The sequence below is a fragment of the Thunnus albacares genome, chromosome 23 (genome assembly GCF_914725855.1).
Source record: "Thunnus albacares chromosome 23, fThuAlb1.1, whole genome shotgun sequence".
In the NCBI taxonomy this organism is placed as follows: Eukaryota; Metazoa; Chordata; class Actinopteri; order Scombriformes; family Scombridae; genus Thunnus; species Thunnus albacares.
In genome coordinates, this window is record NC_058128.1 from 15,352,836 (window position 1) to 15,378,037 (window position 25,202).

At 42.4% G+C, this 25,202-nt stretch overlaps 1 protein-coding gene across 6 annotated transcripts in view; it reads left to right on the top strand.

Annotated features, from left to right (window-relative positions):
* Nucleotides 1-1,742: 1,742 nt before the first annotated feature.
* The window catches only part of dock4b (dedicator of cytokinesis 4b), a 120,114-nt gene continuing 96,654 nt past the window's right edge, over nucleotides 1,743-25,202 (top strand). For 3 of the 6 annotated variants that reach the window (XM_044342927.1, XM_044342932.1, XM_044342930.1), the window contains exon 1: nucleotides 1,743-1,826. In XM_044342927.1, coding sequence (XP_044198862.1) covers nucleotides 1,781-1,826 — 46 coding nt within the window. In that variant the 5' untranslated portion in view covers nucleotides 1,743-1,780. Of the gene's footprint in view, nucleotides 1,827-2,452; nucleotides 2,832-25,202 lie in introns of those variants that run through there. The other 3 variants (XM_044342928.1, XM_044342931.1, XM_044342929.1) reach the window with 2 other exon arrangements.

Consider the following 25,202-nt stretch of genomic DNA (forward strand, 5'->3'; position numbering starts at 1 on the left):
ATGGACTGCGGCACTCTTATCGACTTTGGCTGATTTTGTAATTGTCTTTGTGGAGGTTAAAATTTAGACCAAAGTCCATGATTATACCAAGATTTCTGGCTCGACTTGTTGTCTTTAATATGATCATGATTGAAGGTTCGGCTCCAAAAACAAAGTGAAACAAAGGCTTGACAGTAAAACACAATGCCCTAGCAGTCCTGTCACATTTAGCTGTAAGCACTTGACAGCACTGTCTATCTTATCTGCCCTATTTCTATTTTCTTGTTTACCTTCCCAAACCCCCCCTCGTATCACAACCAAAACGTGACAGCAGCCGAAGTTCCTGCATTGATTCACTGATGTAGAACACAGTCTAGTTTCCACTTTCTAAAAGAGCTCACTGGCTCCAATCTCGTGTCCTCTCAGGGATGAATCCATGGGGTTTCTGTCTTACTTTGCTCCCCGGCTTATGATTTATTCATATGTAGAGTAGAACATTCCGACAATCCCCCACACCCCAGCCTATACCCACAACCCCCCACCTCTCCAATCAGAAATATCGAAGGAGGCCAAATGGGGATGAAGCAGAGCAACATGGAAATGCACTGTAAAATTAATCCAGCTCTATCTGCTAGTCCGCTTTTTAATTAGAAGTTTTATTCTGTTGCATTTTCTGCACATACAATATGTTTGTGTACAGTTCAGAGGAACAGGGCAGATAAGAAAATGGCACATAGGTACTTTAACCTACAAAGCCTCAGGTTGCTTGCTTTTTCATGGCACCTCCATTCATAATTCACCATATAAACTACAAAGGTGGATGGGTAAGTGGACATGCGAACTGGTGATGAGACAGAGGGGCACATTTGACACTTCAAAGCATTTTAATGCACCATTTGCAGCATGGGAAATGAACATGCATTAGAATGGAGTGCATGAGTGCAATTTATGTATTAGAGGGTGAAGACAGCCTGCTCATAAAAAATGTGTGACACATGCACACATACAGATGCAGACATGTATAAACTCACTCTCTCATGCGCACACACACACACACACACACACACACACACACACACACACACACACACACACACACACACACACCAGAGAGCTGTGTGTTGAACTCTTTCATTTTGGCTGTGGAACTCCCTCCAGTTTTCTGCTACCTCCACACAGAGTCTCATGTATTTTTCATGGACTAGTTGTCCCAGTAGAAGGCCTGTGCGTCCACAAAGGGACATACACACTCTCCACTGTTACAAGGTCATGTTTACCCTGAAATTAGGGGTCTACACTACACCTCCTATGTAATTTAAATCTGTCTTTACATGCCTTTCTTTCTTTCTTATTGAAAAATATCATTCCTGACCACTACCAAGGTCAAAAACAAAAGAATACACTAAGGTGTCTTCAACAGTAAACATGTTATGGATAACGGGACCTTCACATCCACATTGACGTCACTACTAGTGCTACTACAAGCCCCAGAATGCGTTGCTCTCGTTTCTCGCTGCGCTGGCGATGCGCTGCATTCAAGTGTTCCTCGGGAATTCCTACATCCGACTTTGTGAATCTCAGTTCTAACTTTCACATTCAATTAGTCTATAGCTGTGATGATAGGGAATTAAAAACGTAGGCTGGAGGCTTTGGTTGATGCCCTGTATTAGGAGTAATGAAACAATTCGTAACTTTGCAGTGGCGTGGAAGACAGAAGAGGCCTAATGTAGGTTTTTGTCACATTATAACAGTAACTTGTGTTGTTTTACAACGAATTGTTGACCCTGGCCTGAAGACTTGTATGTTTGGTGGATTTAGCAACATGGTCCGATTTCCTCATAGGCAAGGTTAGACAATGTCAGCTAAAGTCAGTACATTCATAATGAAACACTGCAGTTATGTGTTACACTTTTTCCCGGAAATTTACTATTAGAAGAAGATGGGAATTCATTTTGTAAAAATGCTAGACAAGCTACCAAACTGGAGGCACTGACATTTTAAATATGCTAAAATCCCTGATGTAGCATATTTTTTAAAGAAAGAATGTTAGCTAGTGGTGTTTTTTTTCTTAAACTTAGCCTGTAGGTTACTACCTTATCTTTTTTATCTTTATCTTTTTTAGCTTTAGCTAGTGAAGAATTCATTATGTTCTATGAATTTGGTGTGTGATAGCGTCTATTTCTCTTGACCTAAGCGAACATCTGGCTAGCTTAATGTGTGTTTTAATGGTAATGGGCATCCACTAGCACCAATAGAAACAGCAATGACGGGCACGTTCAGCAAGCAAATATATGAACAGCTAACGTCACTGCTACAAAAATGTCAACAAGGAAAAACATTTGACTGAGCCTATGAACGCAGTAGGCTATTTTTGGTTGCTTAACACATTCACAAGACTTATTAGTATGCGTTTGTGCTAACATAACTGAGAACTAGATGTTAAATGAATAGCATAAATAGTAAAAATGTATTTAAATACATCAATTTTAATATAACATGCTAGCACAGCTTTCATACTCTTTGCCCTTTTACGTCACGCAACTCAGAAATCATGGAAAATCCAATTTTAGTGGGCCATTTTCAGTGCGCTGACTTCCTAATAGTTTTATTTCCGACAGCACCAGAAAGCGTCACGTCTACACTACGAGCAGCAGTAGCAGCGGCGGCAGCAGCAGCGCTTTCTCTCTCTGAAACCTAAACAATGACTCCTGCTACAGACTGGAGGAAAGCACACCAATAGAATGCGTTACACAGAACCAAAAACCTGCATTTCGCTGCTATTCCGACCGCTCACTTAAATGTGCCGACCGTAAACATGTGGATACCTACAGAGCATGAAAAATACGGCGTCGGTAAGTTTATTGCCTTTATGTTTTTAAACTGCTGTCCTCTGCGTTCACTCGCATTCAGTTGTAGGGCATGTTGTGTGTAGAGAGGTGAACTGATTTTCACCAGTGCGAATGGTCAGCCTATAGTGAGTGAGTGATTTTTTTTTTTTAATTTAAATAAAAGGCAGCATCAGCTGTCTTTCAAACAGCCCATGATGAGAGCTTGGATTTCATCTGACTGCCACATTGCAAAGCATAGGGTTGTCGCTCTGACCCCCCATGGTTTGCCAAATGAAGAGCCACATTTTGATTTTTTCCCCCTCCACTCATGCTTTGCCCTATTTACCCCTTGCATTGCCAGGGAATAAACTAGTTTGCTATGTTAACTCCGAAGCGCTTTGTATTTGCTTTTGCTATATTGTGTCTGTTTGAATGAGGGGAGGGGGGGGGGGGGTGAAACAGCTGCTTTACCACAGTCAGTTGCTTCTTCAATTTTGCTCAACCTGTGTCGTTTCCTCGAAAGAAAGACAAATCTGAGCAAAAGCAAAAGAATAAATCTTCTTTTAATCCAAGTGTATTTAGGTTTGAGATTACTGAGGACCTTGAGAGGTCCTGGAAATAAATGTGTGTATCCTACAGTGCATTGTTCCAGGCTGTGGGAGGCTGTGAATCAAACACTGAAGTGAGACAAACAAGGGACAACAACACAGCCAAATGTGGGGGGGAAAAAAACCTCCACACAGACTGTGTTCTGTTGGTGTGGTAGGAATTTCTTCTTTGCCTGTCTTTTACCCGAAAAAAAAAAAAAAGGGGGTCTCATTGAGATGCAACTGCTGAGAGGCGGCTTAAATGTCTCATAATAATATTCCCTAGAGATACTGGTCTGCTCTGTGTGTGATGCTCTAGTCCCTACATGATCCCACAGCCTCAGTGGAAACGTGCCAGTAATCATTTTGTAATTTGTGCAAGGATGCCAGGAAAAAAAGTGGCCTGTTAAAAAATAAATAAATAAAAGATATTAAGCTGTGGATTAACAAACAAACCACTGTGCTGTTTCATATTTGCTGTAAATCCAATATCTTGTATGTAGCCTATGTGGTTGCATAATAATACTCCCAGGCTACCGCATGTAAATGTTGCTTACTGTCCAAAAAAAAAAAATGCACTAGGGGCCACCTTGCCACCTTGACCTGAAATCATCGAAGCACAGTGAACAAGGAACTAGCCTTTGGCCTCTCCATATCACGCTCTGCGGTCTGGTCACTTGACTGCCCTGCTAAATTTTTCCCCTGATATAGACTTGTTTCCCTTCTCTCTGCCCACAGTGCTAAAGATCTGACCTGAGTCACCATGCAATTACATTATATCATACTTAATCCTGCGCAGGACAGGTCTCTGGAGACCATAGCCTCCGTATTTTGATATGGCAGAATAGATTTATTCCATTTAGCTTCTTAAACCTGCTGCCAAAGTTCACTTGGCTGGATAAAAGGAGGACATTTATTTCCAACACTAAATACTTGCCATTGTCCTCAAACTAGAGGGGGGCCCTGTTAATTGGATTAAGGCTTTTATCCCTTTTTTTCTCCTCCTCAATAACAGCAATAAGACTGCTTTAATTGGCTGTGATTTATTTTTTAAGACATGTTTTGGCAGTGGTGTTTTTCTTTTGTGGTTCTTGATTCTTTTGAGGAAGGAACTAGGTTGCTTTCCTGTTGTGAAATTCGGGTTACGTGATACACATACGCACACACAAAGACATGACGAGAAGCTTATGGGTTGGCACAGGTCGGTTTTTTGTTATGATAACAACAACTTTAGCTTCAGCATGTTAAGTGGTTGGAGTTCAGTCAGGTTGATGTGCTTTCGGTCTCTGTTTTGTTTGTGCTGTTCATTTTCTATCAGTGTCTGGAGAGGCTGTCATTCATTTAGGTGGATCATTGTAGACTTCAGATAGACTACGTGCTTTAAAGGGTGTCCTTAAAAAATTTCATTCAACATATAATCCAGTTAAATCAAAGACATTTTCATATTGCCTAGACGTTTAGCAAGGTTATTGCAGTGTTATTACACAAGACAAGGCAGCTGTACTCCCAAGTTGTTGACTTATTTTGGAAGGGAAAGGGTAACCACATGTTTATCCTACTGGCAAAATAACCTCACACCAGTAATGATCCTGAAATGACCATTGATCCCCGTCTGGACACAGAAAATAACATGGAATCTCATCCTAAATTATTCATGCCAGCAGGAGCAGCTGTTGCCTTTTCACAAATATCCACAACTTCTACAGCAAAACAATACCTGAAATGCTATCGAGCTGAATAGCACCTCAGTAGAATTATCATAATTGATCCACATCTGTTTTTACTTCAATGTGCAGTCTCGGTTTGTCTTTGAAGAATATCCAGGCTGGGGTATTGCTGTGATATCTAAATATTGGTACAAGTAAGTCCCTACGTTAGCCATTTTAAATGTGATCTCCTCCAGGTGCTTTCAGTGAACATTTTATCCCCTTTTGACAGAGAGGGCTTGGAATTCCCTGGATCCACGCAGGAACATTTGATCTCCAACCAGTTCGAGATGAGATCAGAACGTCTCGCTGTCTAATTGGAAGGTTGCACCGTTTGATGTCGATCTGTCTTACTAGCGAAGCGGGGCTCAGGATGAAGCCACTGCCATTGATGAAATATGAATGGACCCTCGGCGAGTTGATATTAAGGCGCCCATTAGCCCACCAGTGGAGTGATTGCTAGTTTTTAACCCGAAGCAAGGCCGTTGGAAGATTGATGAGATGATGTTAATATCTGATTCCTAAATGGACTGGCTGGGTTTGGGATATGGAAACATTACATATACAGATGTTGGTCCCTAGAGTTGGAACAGAATTTGGCAAAAAATCTTTTAAATATGCTGCCTCTTCTGCCTGGAATAATGTACAGAAGAGCTGATTGCTATGGAGGAATTTAAGTAAATTTTAAAGGACCAAGAAAATAGTACTCTTGATCAATGGGATTGCATCATAACTGGATTTTTTTGACCTTGTAATACATAGTAACTGGATAATGTGTTCACTGGTTTGTAGTATGACAGTTGTATTTGTCTGTTTTTGTTTATTGTTGTAACAATGTTCATGCTGCTGTCTTTTTTATAAATATATATATATATATTAGATTCAATCAAGAGGGAAGATCTTTCATATTCAAGTCATGTTTCTGGACTCAAAGATGATGAGATTAAGTAAAAGAAGATACAAGGAGGCATGAAGTTAGTTGAGATAACTGAGTCTGGGATGTAAGGCGTACTTGAGGAAGTAGATAATGGATAATCTGTCGCAAATGTCACAGAAGACAAACACACTTTGACTCAGTCACATTGTGTCATATTTAGACTAGACGTAGCGTTAGTGCTGTAGACAGACAGTGAGTGAGGCCTTTCTCCTCATTAAGGCCCTTTGATACAACCAATCAAGCATGTCATTGCTCATCATAATTTAGACACATAATTAAACCATTTTAACGAGCCAGTTTACATCCGGGTTGAATTCTGCACCGGTGGTTGATTGGAGGAGCTTGATTTAGTATTCAACCACGTTCCATTCACCAAGCGCTACGGAAAAGGAAACTAGCAGCATGAGATAAAGACAGAATGGCACGGTGGCCTGATTGAATGTTCCTGCCGGAGGAGTGGCTGCGACGGAGGGCCGATGTCGGGCCTGGGGCTTTCTTGCTCTCCATCGGCTGACATCGCCGGTTCCTCCCTGTGGGGATGTCGCTGTGTTTGATGGGGGGTGAAGGAGGGAGGAAGGGGGTGATGGGTTGTTGAGGGTGCTGGCGCGTGTCAGGGGATGGACTCATTGTCGGGGCAGCCGCCCTGCCCTGTTACCCCCAAACTCCCCCTCTACCCCCCACTCCACAGGGGATTAGCAGGTTGTTTTGGAGGGGGCCCTGAGGCCCATTCCACCATTATACCCATGATTCCCTAATGCAGCAAGCCCCAGGGCGATGTATGGGAAAAGGTGGGGGGAGGGGGGCGTGGTGAGGTGAAGCCTACCAGCTTGTAATTGCTTCCTCGCCCGCTGCCTCGTCTCCATCTGCAGAGATAGCACCCCTTCTCCTCTGTGTGTGCACACATAACTAGTCCAATGCAATCATTCAACATGGCAAGGCACTGTAGGAGGCTCCCCAGAGAACTGAACAGATGCAGAAAATAGAGAAAAAATAGCACAAGAGAGCGTTAACTACCTAGCCCACTATACACAGGCTGTTCCCCGGTGTGTGGTAGGGTTAAATAAATCTACATGGACATGTGACATACTATATGTCACATGTCCAGGCTCAGCAAGCGTTTTATTCATCGCTGATTCACTCTTGACAATAATAGGCACTGTAGCACAAATACGGCCCGAGACGTGAGGACAGAGTTGGAAAAATGCCACCGCTGGTTTGTTTGTGTTATTCAATTAAATCATGCTCTATTTATTACGGAGCCTTCAATTATAAAAGAAAACACCCGAACCACACAAACAGCCTGTTTGTTTCGATCCGACAATACAAGGTACAGGAAAAGGAGACAACTGTGTGAGCTCGGTTGTGTTTTGTGGAAATTAAACTCTTTTCTTTTCACCTTCACACTGGGTGAATCCCATCGGAGTTGGTGACACATAGGAACCAATATGCGGCAATAGTCCACAACCATGTATAATGTTGAGACAGGCAGCTGGGGGTAGCTTTCCTGCATTTCCACTCCAGTGGTGTCCCAGTGTGCTTGCTGTAGAGAGATGATGTTTCTGCACGGAGATGGCTGAGTGATTTCCAGTTTACCAGAATGCATTTGGCTGTTATAATGGCCATTATTTCACATTTGCTTCACATGAATTACTGGTTTCATCTGCTTGTCCGTCTGTTAATTCCTCATACTGCTAATAGGCGTTCTTTTGCATATTAGTTTTAAAGTAAGAGGGCTAGTTTCCAGTGATTTAGTTTTTCTTTCTTTTTTAAATACTGAATGGACTTGGTGGCTAGCTTCCCCTGTTATGAAACAGCCTCTGCCTTTTTTTAGCAGGCCTGGTGTGGTGCAGTATGTTTATGGTCTCCCTGCCTCGATATCAATCTGTGATCCCTGCTCGAGAGAGGTTAATGGGATATGTCCTATTAGGAATTCAGCAGCTTAACTGATCAGTAGCGCCCCTGTAGTGGAGCCAACAGAAGTGTGTGTACGTACGTGTGTGTGTGTGTGTGTGTGTATGTGTGTGTTTTTGTCATCTGTGTGGGCCCAGGGAAAAAAAAAAAGACTGACATGCTATTTTCATAAACGAAGGGCGTCTGCCTCTGACAATCACTGTGATTGGCGGGCGAGAAGAGCTGTTTATGCGCCAAGAGACACTTGTTTTTTGTGCTCATTTACGCTAGAAAAATGATCGCCTGCACTGGTCCAGTGTCAGTTATCTGTGTCCCGTGGCTGTAATCCAGGCTCACATGTATTGACCATAAAGGAAGTGTACATTGATTTGTGGGAGCGGTTGTGTGGATGACCCAGTGCATCGTAATGACCTCAAGGCTTCCATTTTCCTATTAAGCTCACTTTGATAGTAGCTACCTCCCCTCAACCTCGAGTTACTAAAACCAATGTGCTTAATTCATTATTAACACGCTAATAAAAAGGAATAGTAATATTCTGTTCAGGTTAAATCTTATATCATTAATCTATTATTGATGGCTAATAAATTGTCACGGAAGGCTGTGAGGACATATGCATTATTTAAGAATGTGGAGAGCTAATGGTTGTGGTTGTCTCTGTCTTAAATGACCCTGTTAATTCTTGAATATAGAAGTGGCTTCTAACACTCTCTCATGCAGTCACAGTGGGGGATGTGTAACCAGAGGAGACTCGTACAGATCGCTTCGGTCCAGTTCTTTGTTTTAGCTCTGCAGTGTAATCTATTTCTCTGTGGGATGATTGACCCTCAGTTCAAATCTGCACTGGGGCAGTTTTTCCTCAGAGCATCGCTTCTCTTCCTCCTTCCATTATGGTCTTATGAAGGACATGTCCACAATAAAGCGGGTAACTTTGGAAAATGTGTTTGTTCACACTGAAATGCCAAAACAACAGAAAATGATCACATCTCTTCTTTTCTCTTGGCTTCTAGTTTTCTGATAATGGCTTACGTCATGGTTTGACCCTTTTGACATGGCCAGTGACGTACTTAGCTGTACTTGGCTCAGTCTTATGCTAATTGTGTGTATCAGCATACAGTAGCTGATCACATTACATGGATTAAATATATGTACATGTTTCCATGTGTTATCAAACCTCAGTAGTTTTTGGGTGTAGCCCGGCCAATAATGGATTTTTGAGGCAGATTGCGATATCAATATTTGAAAGTTTGAAAAACATTTATATATTTTCTTTTCTTTTTTTGTAGATAAACACATAACATAAACAAATATTTTAAGGATTGCTTAAATCTGTTTTGAAAAAATTGTGTCCATCACATATGTGCTTAGCAGGATTTTCTACAGTTGAAACTAAACTTGTCAGTGCTCTCTGATTGTTAAATGTATGCAATTTTGTTACATAACATCAGTATTTCTGTTCTGTATTTTTTAAAACTTATCAGCTTATATACACTGATTTATCTGTGATGAGCTAATATCAGCCAATATATCAGCCTGGCCAATTTCAGTTGGCCTCTGTTTTTGTGTTCCAAAAATAAAAAGTACCAAAAGTTTGCATGGAATATTTCATCAGGTCTTGTTTACATATTCTTTGATCAGATATTTCTTCATTTAAGTCGTAAGTAGTTGCTTGTTCTAAGATGACTTATCACTGCTATGTTTGAGAAGTTAGAAACATGTTTTGGTATAGTCACCAAAGCCATCATCAAAACGTATTATTTACAAAATGTATTATATTGACACCAGTATTTAAAATTTACAAAACATACCCAGCCCTATATGTGTAGATTTATCTCATGACCATTATTGATGAGCATTTTCTAAAAGCGCTGATGCACCGTCCACACTTCAAAGAAAAAAACTGTATATATATGCTTATCCACTTTTATATCCATTGCAGAGCATTTTCTGAAAGATTAGATTTTAGTAGTATAAATCACCAGCTTAGTGCGGATGGAAGGCGACAGCGGAGGACTAAAGATGCATTTGTGGACATGGCCTAAATGTATCTAAAGTGCCAAGATACTTTAAACAAAATAATACCTCAGAAAGTGCAGCTCAACTCTCTTCAGTTGAGGAGAGAAGCATCACAGTCCGGCTCGGGTCACTGAGTACACTGTCAGGAGTTAATCAGCGGGACGACGGTCAGGATTAATGTCAGCGAGAGAGACGGAGACAGAGGAAGAGGTTGAAAGGTCTTCAGACAGAAAGCTTGTGGACGCCATTGCCCGACCTTGACTGGGCGTTCACTCGTAGCACCTTCAACACCTCTCTGGCATCAGCTGTACCCTCTTTCCTCTGCTTTTGTCTTAATTGGATAGAAACGCTTCTGTATTACCGTTGTATCGAATTGGTTTCCTTTTGCTTCCTGTTTCCTCTCTTTGTATCCTCTTCTCTCTCTCTCCCCCTGCACTCTCCCGCTCATCCCCACAGAGTGAACTGTTTCCAGTGACAGCAGGTCACACTACGCCTTGACCCTTATCTCACTTTCTGCCTCTTTTTTCTCATCTATCGCTCATTCATCCCTTTTCTGTCTGGCTTTTTTTTTCCCTTATCCCTTTATTTCTGCAGCCCACTTCCCTCTATCTGTGCCTCAGTCTGTTTCACCTTTATTTTTCTTCCACATGTGTCTCTTTCTCTTTTATCCCCCCCCCTCCCCTCCCGTCTCTGGATCCATACTTACCTGTCCCAGATATCCCCATATACTGTGTGTGTTTGCCTCTCGCGTGCGTGTATTCAAGCACACATGCATATTTGTGGCTTTGCTTTGTATTTAACAGTGCATATGTGCATTGGTATGCTTGTGTGTTTGTGTGCCTGGATGTGTGTCTGCAGCTGCCTCAGTGGACTGGAAGTCTGAAGATGATAAAGCACTACAGATGCCCCATAGGCTTTAGAGTGGGGCTATAACCACAAAAGATGCAATCTTTTGGCTGTGCAACTATCTCCGCTTCCCATTGAGTTTTATTGAACACATTTCCTTTTCAGCAGAAGCATATCATTCCAAAATGAGATTTGAAAACACTGAAAACTGCAGTTTTGGAATTATTGCCAGTATGCAATCACAAAGTTGTTGCTCTTTGATAGTAAGCAGATGTAGTCACCGGGTGCAAAATACAAGCATTTTAGAGTCTGGATTCTTGCAATTTTAAAGATATCAAGAAGATTTTACCCTATATTTGAAATGATACTACAACTCTATACACACAGCAGCAGCTATCAGAACCAATTGATAGCTGCAGAGAAATCATTTTATTTTATGTTTGTTCACATTCAGGAACCGTGTGTCATATGTCTATTGCGTAAAGGTGTACAGTATGTAGCAGGCAGACAGATGGTATGTTCACACTGTCCTGGGTTTGGTTTTTGTGCCACTAAGCCTGTTTGCTTTATGTCCTTGGTACCAGTTTTATCAGTGTTTTCTTTCTCTTGTCTCTATTCATTTGTCTCCATTTTTTTTTTTTTACCCCTACTTATGTGCTGTGTACACATATTGGAATCACAGCAGGTTTTAGTGAAGATCACTTCAGAAATGACCGTGAATATCTCCGTGGCAAATAGAGATGCTTGCACACATTCAGCACAGGTATGCCATATTAGTAGTGTATATTGACTGTGCGCTCAAGAGCTGTGGCAGTGACATTGATCGGTTTAGTTCCCTCTCTGCCCTCTCTGAGATTGAACTGTTTTCCTGTCTCTATCACTCTCTCCGTCTCTGTAAAGATCACACTGGGAGGATCAGCTGCTGCCTGGCTGATTTCTGGGCAGCAGCCTCTCCGACCTTGGCTGCTGTTTGCTGTCTTATTACCTGCTCACTGTGTGTGTGTGTATGTGTGCACTGCGGCTGCAGTGTATATAAGGACTCCACATTTGCTCTTTGTCCTCTTTGAGGTGTGTGCATGTGTGCGGGAGCGATCAGTTTCCTGCTCTCGCTGTGCTGTCAAGTCGATGGCCTGGCTCTCCTCTGCATGTCAACCTGCTGCATGCGTGGTGGCTGGCTCACAGCCCGTCCTCTCCTCACCTCTCCTCTGTCAGCTCCCCTCACTTCCTCTCTACCCGCGTGCAGAAAAGCCAGTTTAATGTCAGATTGACTTTCAAAAGGGCTTTTCATTGCAGCCCACCGCCGCTCGCTTGCTCGCTTTCGTCACGGCTCCCTTTTTTTTTTTCAGTCAATTTGAAGAGACTGAAGTGTTCAGGCCGATTGCAATTGATTTTTGGCAAGCAAGACTGCTCAGTTGATTGAAATAGCTTTCCTCTACTGAAGAAGGCGGTAAAGGATGTATAGTTTTCGGCATGTGATCGCATGCATGTGATTTTTCTTCATTTAGATTTATGGGGCAAAAGCACAGAGGAGTTACAACTTTGCAATGAGATTAACTCCAATCTCAGTGACAAAGCCCCAAAATATGATTACTTCGAAAATGAATGGTTCTCCCCAGCTGAACGATTCTTCTGAATTCCTAAATTAATTGTGTGAGTGTTGTAGAGTGTTATTGCCTCAGAGAGTCTGTTTAATTCATCAGGTTGACTAAACTTCCAACTGCGACCCAGTTCACTTCTTACGTCTCCTCTTTTCAACCCAGCCTCTCTTGGGGGACTGCTCCTATTTGGAATGTTTATCCAGTTAAGAGGAAAGCCTTCAAACCACGCAGACAGAGAAACAGATTTCTTAGTTAAATACTTGCCTTGAATTAATAAGCCCCCAAACATCTGAGCCGCCAGAACATTTGACGTTTTGTTTGTCTGAGGGGAGAAGACCGAGTATCTTCCCGCTTCCTGCCTCTCATAGATGATTGAATGAGGCCTTTTCAGCATTCCTCCAGCAACACCAAAGGTTGGCATCGCAGTGCATTGTGGGGTTGATTTGCTTTGTTTGTTCCTTTTTTTGAGGTTGCACAGAAGTCTCCTTCTGTTGATTGAGTCGGCTAGGTTTTTCTTGTCTTGTCATTTAAGAGCAAAGAGATGGAGTCGACATAAGTCTTCATATTTATAATGTCTGTATGTGGTCATGAGTGTATTTTTTTCTATAATTTACATGTAGTTACCCAGTGTGACAAGTAAACATTATCAAGTTTGACATTTTGGGAAATACTAGTATTCACTTTCTTGCTGAGAGTTATACAAGAAGATTGATACCACTTTTATTTCTGTATATTAAAAGATGAAGCTACAGCCAGCAGCTGATTAGCTTAGCTTAGCATAAAGATCAGAAGTAGGAGAAAACAGCTCGCTTGGCTCTGTCCAAAGGTAAAAATATCAACCCACCACCACCTAAGCATAGGTATTAACACATTAACTTGTTTGTTTAATCTGTATAAAAAGACAAAATGAGCCAGGCTATGTGTTTCCCCCTACTTCCAGTCTTCATGCTAAGCTAAGCTAATCTGCTGCTTGCTGTAGCCAGACTTTAGTGTAATGACATGAGAGTGGTCTCAATCTCCTTATCTAACTCTCAGCAGGAGAGAGAACGATTATGTTTCCCAAAATATTGCACTATTCCTTTATGAGAACCTCAATCATATGTTATTCAAAGAGATGTTTTGACCAGCTCTCAGATATCAACAAAGCCAGGCATCAGAGTCACTCCAGACACTGGTATCAGTTTCTTTTCCTCCAGCCAGGCATTACCAAAAAAGACAACAACCAACCACTGTGGGATTGGCTTTAAGTGCCTGTTTTCCACAAGCCTAACCTCTCTAAGCATCCACCTGGTGTATTTTTTATTTTCCTCCCTCAACCAGTCTCACCCTCAGGGGAGGAGTGAAGACCTAAAAGCGGAAAGTGGCGCCGTTAAAAGCGGTTGTAATGGATCCCCTTTGTGTGGGCGAGAGGGGAAATGCGAAGGAAAAACCCCCCACTGTGGGAGCCTTTGTGCGGGGAGTAAAAGCACTCGGCCTGGGTGAGGATGGCGGATGGACACCTCGGGCAGTCGGTTCAGTGCAGCAGAAGAGATGACAGGAAACAAAATGTATTGTTTGTATGTATGTTGGCTATGTACACAACATGAGCACAAACCATGATCCCATAGCAGCTTTCCTCTGACTGGATGGCTCTCATACCTTGTGAGGCCCCTGGCTATTCTTGCTAACAAGCAATTTGTGTTGAGAGCTGGCCTCAGATAATGTATACAGACGCTGGCATGGAAATAGTACAGGAGCTTGGGTGCCAGTTAGCATGTGTCCACGTTTCACTGGCATTTATTGCAAAAGATCCTTTTTGACTACAGATGGTTTTGTTGGTTAAGTGACAGAATGCGGTGAGATTGTGGTGGTTTCTGTTTCATTCCCAAGGGCATCTGAATTTAAAAATAGCTTTCAACTCAACAAGAAGTATTTTCCCTTAGAGTAATCTTTGTTGTTAATGGATCAATAATGGAAATCTCTTTTTGGATCACGTATCTCCCTACCTATTTATCTACTGCCTAATGACCTGTCACTGCTTCCATTTTGACCTTGAAGGTCATCACAAAGCCCAGTATCATCTTTCAGTCTTTGAGCACTTTGGGCTTTTTGAAGGAAGATGCTTTCATGTTGTTCCATTAGTTTAACTTGAAAGAGGAGCGAGAGAGATATCTTAACATCAGTGATTTATGTCTCACGTCTTTGAAACATGAATCCTATCCTCTCGTCGTTGTTCACGCGGCACCTTGAGAGCTCGCTGGTACGCGGCTACAGCAGTGAAACGAGGCGTATTTGTTTTCCATCACCCTCAAAAATAAATTTAATTGGAGTAGCGGAATAGCAAAACACATTCTTCACAGCCAGGATACATGCGAGTGGCTTGCATGCCTGAGCAGATGCCCGAGTTGAGGCAGAACCATGCGTTGTCTTCCTCTCTGTCCTTCTCTTTAGACCAGCCTGGGCCTTTTGCTCTGCGCCGTGCTGACATAATGACTATGGGGATGCTAAAAATACTGATGCACAAATGGAGCATGCTGCACTACACACGCTTCTGACATATGTTTTAGCATGGCTGCTGATGTCTTGGTTTGTGATAACCATCAAATGTGCAGCAGTTTCTTTTGAGCAGGCTTATGGTCAGTGGACAGTTACTTGGACTACACATATTAATGATTCCTAATTCATTCAAAGTTCACTTCTGAACCAGCACTTACTACATTATTATATCTACAGGTGCAGTGATGCAGTCAGTTGGACATAGCTTAACATTCTGCGACTGCATCCCCTCCAGCTTGTGTTGAGTTCAAAGGTTAGTGCGGTAATGGCAGCGATTGAACGGGCTTGGAACCAGGCCATTGATTTGTAGGGGAATGTTTCCAGGCATCATCAGTGGTGATGCGTCACCCGTAAGCTCCCCCCGGACCCTCATCTGGACTGCAGCCTTAATCCTCTTTACACAGGCTGTCCTAATGCACCAGTAACTTTACCACCACCACCCAGGAATACAGACAGCGTGACAGTGGCTGGCTGTGACTGGGCATGTTTGGCTTATAGCTGTGATACACAAACATGCAGGAATACAAATTTGTTGACTTTTAGGACAAATAACTTTGTGAAACTCTTCAAAGTGTCGTTTTAAATAAAAGACCATGCTACAGTAGTTTTATTTTCTTGATAATTTGACAGTTGTATTAAAAGTCATAACATTATCTCATTGCCAATTACACATTGGTCCATTCAATCAATTTGTGATGTCACTGATGTGTTACTGTCAGATGTTGTAGATCATTGTGTGTTGGGTTTGGAGCGAGGGCTTTGCGATAATTCAGTATTACCATATATCAATTTTATTGACTTTTCATCATATGATATTATTCTGTTGCAATATTCTTAAAACTTAAACACATGTATGTAGACTTTTGTCTGATTTAATACATAACATTGTAATGCAGTTCATTGCATCAAACATCAATTTAACTGCTAACATTTAGCGTAATATGATATATTTGTATACAAATAATCACATTCATATTGTGATATTGAGTCATATTTAGTGCATAATAGGGTTGTAACTAGCAGTTATTAAAGTTTTTGATTGATCTGCTGTTTATTTTCTATGTGAATTGTTTTATCTATAAGATGTCACAGTGAAAAATGCCCATGACAGTTTCCTAGAGTCCAAGGTGATGTATTCATATTGCTTTTTTTATCCAACCATAGATGCAAAACCCGAAGACAGTCAGATTACAGCAGAGAATGTTTGTCATTTTTGCTTGAGAAATGAAATGAGTAATTGTTTCAAAACAGTTCCTAATTAATTTTCTGTTGATACCGACTAATCGTTTCAGCTCTAGAAGCACAACATATTGAAATGTTGTCAGATTGTCAGACAATTTATGTTATACTGTAGGTTTATCTAAGAAATTACTTGTAGTACAGAGAGAACACGCTTTCTACTAACTCCCTGATAGTGTTGCTGATGCACTGGTGCATCCTTAACATATGTGCTGACTGACCCAAACATTGTCTGCCAGGCATTTTTGTGGACCGCAGGGACCAGCCCCATAAACACGAATGTCCCTGAGTCACCGAGTCATTCACTGACTCACTGACTGAGTAATGAAGTTACATCATTGGTCGGCTAAAGCTTGGGACAGTCAAGTATCCCAGAATGCATTTTGCACCAACCGGCAGTAATGGCGGAGATTTAGAGCCAGGCTAAAAGCTGTTGTAATTTAATTTTCGCTGGAGGACATAGCAAGTGTAAACAAGTATGCAAGTCCAAACTTTATTTGGAATAGGTACAAGGTACTAGGCCCTTTGTCAAATTGGCTTCAGTCAAATCGCCCAGCGCACTTTCTGGGGGCTTGGTCGCCACGTGTCGCCACATCCTGTATCCATTGTTTCAAATTAAACGCCCTGTAGCATTTCATAGTCCAGCCATATACTAGGTTTAGACCTAGTCTTGTTACAGAGTACCATGCAAAAGGAAAAGCGGACAACAGAATATGAATGGAGAGAGGAATGAAAAGGAAAAGAGAGGAGGAGATAGGTGAGATGGAGGCAGAGAGAATCAGACAGTCACAGAAAATGCGATGGTTGATGGGCTGTCCATTGATGGTCCACATGGAGTTCCTCCTCAGAGCTGAGCTGCCAAGGCTGGCAGAGCACCGTCCCAGCGTGTCTCTATCTGCCCGTTTGTGTTTCAGGAACTCTTTCTGTAGCTCATTAGAATCTTTATGCTTTCTTTCCCCCCCTGAGGGAGCGCCAGGCGTTGAACGGGCACACAAATGAGGCTACCTTTCTACTTTGTATAACGGTGTTCACTTGCAACTGTGGGAGGAGAAAAACAAAGATGAAATTAATCACTCTAGCCTCGTCCCTCCCCCTTCCTCTCATCTACTCCCTCTTCTTTCCCCCCCTTCAAGTTCAGAGCTCCTGCAGACTTTTTAACTAGTTTTATTTAATTACAGACAGCTTTAGAGGGTGCACACAACTGCCGTTGACCTAAATCAGGAAACTGGGGCGTTTTGTTTTTTTTTTTTCCTTGCCCCCTCCAACTTTCTTACTCTACTATATTGATTTTGTCTGTGTGGACCTGAGCACAAGCAAATTAGCTGAGCGCAGCCATCAGTTTGACACTGTGGCTCTCTGAGTCTGTCTCTCTGCCTGCCGCTCTGTCTTTCCCGCTGCATCTGAATAAGCCTAGTTTAGCCGGCGTGTAGTTGCCCACAGCTCCTTCTCCTTCCAATTTAATCTGGAGGATGTGTAGGGGACTTGAGAATCTCATCCATTTGGGGTCCCTGACAGGACGAGAGCCATTATAAAACAAATTGGAGAGCAGCCTCTTTGTTCACACTGATGTAGTCTCAGTAATGGACAAGATTAAGGCAAAGTGTGAAGCAGCTCCTCGAGCTAAGGCAAAATTCAAAGCAGGCACCGGGGATTTTCTTGTGTGACAGTCAAGTATCGGTTAATTATTTTTATGGCGTGAGATGGCTTGAGTGGCTGCTCTCTCTCCGTCTCTCTCTCCCTCTGTGTATCTCTCTCAGTGTGGCTCTTGGCTGTGTGATTTCCTACGTGGTTTGCTTTGACAAACAGAGCTCCGGGTTTGATTCCTGGAAGAAGCCGTTCCAAACCACGGTGGTTCTCTTTCTTTTTCTCTCCCTACTGTATGCCCAAAGTTCTCCCGATCCCAGGAATAATCCTCCTTGATCCACCAATGGCATGCAGCGCACAGGAAAATAGCCCCCGACGACAGCTGAACCCCTTAGCCCTGCAGGAATGTCCGACCACGTGCACACACACACAGGCAATACATTTGGCAGTGTACCGCCGAACAGAGAGGTTCATTCTAGAGGTTGTTCTTCAGGAATCAGTTGCAACCAGCCACCCGCCCTTGTTTACATTTGCGATCTCGCTCTCGTATGTCGACTGCGGATGAACATGAAAGCAAATCTGGGTAACAAGTCACCGCCTTTTTTTTTTTGTGAGGCCCACATTTCCTGACATGCAAATGACTGAAGCACTTAGAAGGAAGGAAACCAATTTCCTAAAGAAACCCATTAGACATGATAACAACTGATTGCTGTGATATAATTTTTATACAACCTGTTTGTACGTGGGAAGAACACGTCTAGTTGTTTGAAAGTTGTCACTGTAGGTTCCTGTAAATCAGCATTTCATGTATGTATGTACACTTATGTCAAAACTTTCTTTCTGAATCTGACTTGCATATTTCTCTGTGTGTGTGTGTGTATGTGTGTATTGATGTCAAGTTATAGCAGATGTTTGTAGGACTGGCAGCCTAGTAAGCCACAGAATCCAGCCCTCATTTTTCAGTTTTTAGTGTGTGAAGCTGTTTTTATAGGAAAGAATGAGAATCAGTGCCAATATAGACACACACACACACACTCATTCATTCTCCATATCTTGTGGCTCATGGAAAGCGGAATGCATATCACATGAAAACATTTTATTTTTAATCTGAGGTCCCGGGCTCGATGACAGATTCCGTACTTGTCATATATCTTGGTTCAGTCACCCATCACCGCTGTCGCTGTCTCGTCATTGTTAGCTCAGCTCTATTGTAGTCTCTGCTCTTTCTTCTGTAGCGGTGGAAGGATTTGCGGCAGAACTTTTGCTATTGCTCAGAATTTCCTGATACCCAGTGGTACACTTTGGACTTGTAAATACCACTGTTGAATGCCTCTTTTGTTTTAAGATGCTCAGGAAAAGAAACTCTATTGTTGTATAAGAGTGTTGCAGATTGCAATAGAAATCAAATTAGAAGCTATGGACTTGAAAAGCAATACTCTTAATCTTTTAGTAGTAAAAATACTTCATTCCAACAGAAATAGACGAGTAAGTATTACTGATGTTCATGAGTGCTGATTTTTCTGTTGGAGACAATCATGGCTTCTCTGAACACGTGACAATGTCTCTAATACATATGAGTATACAAGACATAAAACATTAGAGCTGCAATGGTTAATTGATTAGTTGACTGACAGAAAATGAATCAGCATCTTCTCAAATGTGGTGATGTTATGCTTTTCTTTGTCATACATGATAGTAAACTGAATATCTTTGGGTTTTGGACTGTTGTTCAGGCAAAGTAAGACATTTAAAGATTTAACCTTGGACTCTGGGAAATTATATCAGATATTTTCACTATTTTCAGATAGAAAATGACAAAAAATAATCAGCGGATGAATCGATAATGAAAATAATTGCTAGTTGCAGCCCTGTAAAAGAGAGAAAAGCGGCAGATCCTGGCATGGGAGAAGGTGGATGTGAATGTTTGGCATATTAGGTTTACTGTCTATTGTAAAATAAATGGACTCTTGCAGATAATTTCTATTGTGAAATGTTATATTTTCAAAGCCGGTCTTAAAAGAAGTAAATACATGGCCACAAGCACACACTGTTGAGTGTCTGATCTGTCTCTTTATCATTAAGCAATCCATCCATCAGGTATCTGTCCGGTCTAGTGGCCTGTATTTCCTTCATTTCACTCTAGCCTCCATGTGATTTGCTGAACTTAACGCTTCACAGGGTTCCCTTTAAGTTGTTAGCTTAGCTCCTCTTTTGCCCATGTTAAGGGAAGCTGCCATATTCAAAGCTGCAGATTGGTTCCCTTTGTGAAGCAGTGACCGGCTAGCTGGCTGGCTGGCTTAGCTGATAATAAGGTATGCTTCAGTGGCTTGTATTTGTGTAGCACCTGCCATCTGTGTGTCCTTGAGTGGAACCTCTGTGTGTATGTGTGTGTGTGTGCGTGTGTGTGTGTGTGTCTGAGTTACTGCACGCTGCCACTTCCTGTGAAGTCAAGTGTCTTCGATTGCCCTGGCTGTGCTCGGAGGCTATAGCCGTCTGTCAACGCGTGTGCGCACTTATTAACTCGGAACACTGTATTCAGGCGTGTCATGTTCGCGTGACCATGCATGTTTTGGTCCTTCCTGTGTCTCGACTTCACGCGGTGAATCCGAGTACACATCTAACACCCGAACCTGCGCCCGGCGGACCTCCAGCTCAGCGCAGACCACCGACACTGTGGTCTTTTCATTCCCTCTCTCGCTCTTCATACACTCCCCCGCTGACTGGAATCACTCACTGATACTTGTCACTGCGCTCTTTGTTTTATCTCAGCTACCAGGCCAGGATGTGAAGAGAACGTATAGAATTCTTTTTACTCTCCCTGTTTTGTGTTTCATCTCGTTTGCAACAAACTAGGCTAAATAAGACTTTTGGTGGTTGGCGGTAGAATTGCCAACTATGAGCAGACGTGGAAACAAGTAATATAAACTGTCTTCATCACCAGCTTCTACCCTATCATCAACATTGTCATCAACTTCTCTCCCTCCTCCCCACTTTCTTTGCACTCCAGTTACTGCGTCTCCTGGGAGGCTTAGCATTTAGCGGTAGCAGCACGGGGTCATTTTCTCCTTGACTCACTCATATTGTGCTTCAAAGGGACACGTACGGTCAGGCTCATCACTAATGGAAGACTTATGATCGGTGCGGTAATGAGATGAAAATGGCTGCTGAGGTTGAGGCCAGTATTAACCCTGTGGTCCACTGCTGACATTTATCTGGAGGGTCTCTCTTCTTTCTCTGGTCATCCTCTTTTTTTTAAACTTTACTCAAATTACAGCATATTATTTGCTGTTTTTTTTAAATGCTGCTGTCCTCATCAGTCTCCCAAACTTACATTTTCACCTCCTTCCCTTGTTCTCTACCATGTCACCCCTTCATCTCTTCACCCTCACCCTGTCTATCGACCCCTGTTGATCGACCCAACTCTTAGTCTAACCCTTCTCGCTATCTTTGCCTTTGCCTTCTGTGTGTGCGTGTGTGTGTGTGTGTGTGTGTGTAGCCCTTGGGCTCAGTGTTGCTAATCAGATGAGGCAGAAGCCTGCCTGCCCATAGGGATGATGTTAACACAGCCTGTTGTTTAGGCTTGTTTAGACACTGCTGACATAAGTGCACTTAAACGCACACATTTGAAAACATATAGACGCATTAAGATGCCACACAGACACCAAGGTATGTGTGTGTTTATAGGAAGAGGCCAGGCTGTGGTTTTTCACAGAAAATAAAGTCATAAAATCTCACTTCTCATTTCCTCGCTGCCCTCCACACCATAGCCCCAAACCCTGGAGAGCTACAGAGCATCACTGCCCTTTTTATTATCGTGCAATCATGCATGCATGATAGAATTTACCCTTTAAGAGCATCTATATGTTTATTTGTGCCTGGATACATGGATAGATCTCATTCTGCAGTGAGGAATGCTGAACAATACTTTTAATTTTAGCTCGGAGGAGGTATTTGTGTGCGCTGCCGAGTTGCTGGAAGTTCACTCGTCGTCTGTGGGCTTTTGTGTAACTGCTCATACCCTACAATTGAGAGCGCGGCAGTGATGATGCAGTTGCATGTTGCCTTAACAACAAATCAGTGTCCAAAACAGCCTCGCATCTGTGCATAATAAAATGTGTAACTCCTTCCCAGGCTACTGTCGTGCAGCAATCCAGCGGGTTTTACTAAGAAGAAAGCCTCCATATGGCTGTTCACGGCTCGGTGCAGATTCAGAGACGCTGGGCTATACCCCCCAGCTCGCCACGCTAACACGCATGCGGGTGTGTTTGTGTGCGTATCATGTGCCCTCCCGCAGCCCTATCTGCGCAATCCCATGCATGTGTGCCTGCTGAGATACTGTATGCGCGCGGGACAAGATGCTTTTCATCAGAGTGGAGTGAGGAAACATTTTTTAATGAGGTGATAAGCACCAGCTGTCCAGTATGATATGACAAAATCAAATGGTATGATACCAGCACATTAACACGGTAACACATGCTGAGTGTACAAATGAGAGGCATCACTCAAACGCGGAGATGCAAAGACCATGTACTGTATCATCCTCAGGCTTAAAAACCCTCTTCAATGTTCAAGGTCCACTTTATTTATTCATAAAAGCATAAAAATTACACTTCGCCTGCTCTTATTAAATAACGCAGATTAAAGATCAGTGCAAAAACATGAAATAAAATAAAAGATGCTCTTTGAATGAACCTTAAAATGTAAATACACACAAGATAAAAAAATACATTATATAGATTATAGAAGAGCAGAAATTGCATTGTATAGTAAATTGTACTCTATAAGTGAACATTTCTGCAAAAAGTGCCTTCCTCTGAGCGTAGAAAAGTAAAATAGCAGCATCTTATTTACTAATTTTGCAGCATCCAGATGTTCGAATTATGCCAAGGTGCATCGGTCCATAATTCCCAGATGCAAAGGATGATGTCTTTCGTAACGCCATACAACATTTTCTCCCCTTCCTTTACCATCGTCCTTTACAGTGGATTTTACATGAACTCTAAAGGAACTTTAGCCTTAAAATTGGTTTGCTTGATCAGTTTGTTTTAAAGAGCAGGCGGTCTTAATCTTTGGTGAACTCTGAGTGAACGTGCAGATTGGTGAAAGCACAGCTGCCTAAGCCTTGGCATAGAAACTCTGAAACTCTACCGGAGGGGTCAACATCATTCTTTAAAAAGATATCGATCTTTTAATTCCTTTTGATTTGTCATCTATATGTGTTGACAGTTACACAATTCCTTTTGCAATATTTGGATTAAATGCTTGTCTGGCTTTGTGGGTAGGTGTTGACTCTAGTGTTGACTCTGGTTGCCCTGTCAATGTCTCTGTTTTTCTCTCATGTACATAACCACTCTTTAGTGTTACCTAACAGCTGTACTGAAGTCTGTGCTTTTTTTATTGAGCAACAAGTTAAGTGACTAAGTTTCAACAGTCTTGTGTCCGTTCTGTACTTGAAGCTGTCATCACAGTACAAGCCCAAAGGCTGATAAAAGCATATGTTCTTTTAAAAAGATGAAAATTTAGATTTCATTGTATACCTGCAGCAAGTTGAGGCAATAAGGATTTATTAATTGCAGTTCTGTTGTGAATCTTTTTTTTATTTCTACCACTAAATCCCCAAATTTCATTCTTTCATACGCAGTCATCATCGCCTCTCTACTTCCTCTCAATTCACGTGACTCTCGTGCACTTAGCTCCCCGCTCTCGTCCACACCTCCCTCCAGTGGCCCCTCCGCCGGTCGTCGAGTGCATGTTTAAGAGCCGACAGGGAGCGTCTCTCTCCCCCTCGAGCTGACATACAACAGGGGGCAAAGAAAGTGAAGTGAGATGCACGAGAGCTGACAGCTACTTATCTCTTCTGCCTCTCTCCTTTGATTCTTTCTTTCTCTCTCTCTCTCTCTCTCTCTGTCATCTCGTCTCTCTTCTTTTCTATTGTCTCTTGCTGCCGCTTTTGTTTGTCAGTCTCACTGTTCTGCTGTCTTCATCTGTCCTTCACCTTCTCTCTACCCAGTCTTCTCTCTGCTTGCTCCCCAGTCAGCACAAATCCCACTTGTGTCTGTGCATCTACAGGCTTGAGGCTGTGGCTCTAGGCTACACCGCGCTCGCCCGTTTTCAGTCTCTTGACAGCCGCATAACACAAATAAAAATCTGAACTAAGCCGTTGCAGCAGTTTTACCTGCTCTGCTAATACAATCCGATTGATTTAACTTCACCTTTGGGCAGCATTTTCCCTCCCTTTTTCTTTTTTTCTAAATGCTAAACCTTCAGTGTTTGATATTTAGCCAGCCGGACCTGCAAGATAAAACCACAGATGCTGTTTTTTGGTGGATTTTGTTTCATCACTTTTTCATCATAGTTTCATCATCCTCAATGTGGACCTGACTGCTATATGGCCTGGAGCAATGAAAACGAGTGTATGTGCATTTCATTTTATTTTTTTTTTTTACTAGTGTTGGGTAAGTGTTGCTGATGTCATGTCAAAGAGATATGATGTCATTATAAAATGCACCACAAACCTCAGTGGATTGAGAACCAGTGTGTTTGTGCATTCTCACAGATACGCATGTGCTCTGTGCGAACCGCAAACTCGCGTGTCACCATGTTGATTTCCTGTCAACTTTGCGTGCACGCGCGTGTGTTTACGCCTTCATGCACCACTGCAGCACAAGTGCATAATTTGTTGTAATTTGATTCAAAAGAGCCCGAGGTGCAGATAGAGGTCAGTCACACCTCCTCTTTCCTGAAAGAGAGAGCAGTTGAGGGACGGTAGAATGGAAAGGAAGTGGAGAGGCTGCAGTGAGTCAGAATGAGGGAGACAGATTGATGCAGTAGGTTTCATTTGACACTCCCACTAACCGTTATACCTGGAGGAAGAAAAGCAGATGTTTTTCTGCTCATCTTTTTCTTCCGTACTATCCATCTGTCAGTGGGAGCCGCGGTCTCCTCTCTACTATTCTACTCTGCCAATCTAGATCTCTCTACAGTATCTCTTTGTCTCCCCAACTCTTTTTCTTCTACTGCTCTCTCATCAGCCACACCCACACCCTTCTCCTGCTGTATATTTTAGCCTTTCTTTCTTCCTCCACTCTCTCCATCTTTCTCTCTGCAGGGTGGGAGGATGTGTAGGCACCGGTGTCAGCGTGACTTCAGCTGCTATTGAAAATCAAAACTCTCTAAAGCCGCAGCTCCCAGAATTTGCATCTGAAGTGTTATGAGTGTGAGAGGTGTCGTGTGAATTGCCAGAAATCTCGACTAACCCCAAAATCATTTAAGGGATGACTCTGATTTTTATTTTCATAGCTTAGGTCATCATTCCTGTGATGGCACATGGCAACATTGCTAAAAAGAATGAGTGTGCAAGAGACACAAGCAGTCAGATAATGAGGAAAGCAAACCTCAGGTTGTCCAAACTGAAAAAGAAATGGTTCATGGTTTACAGA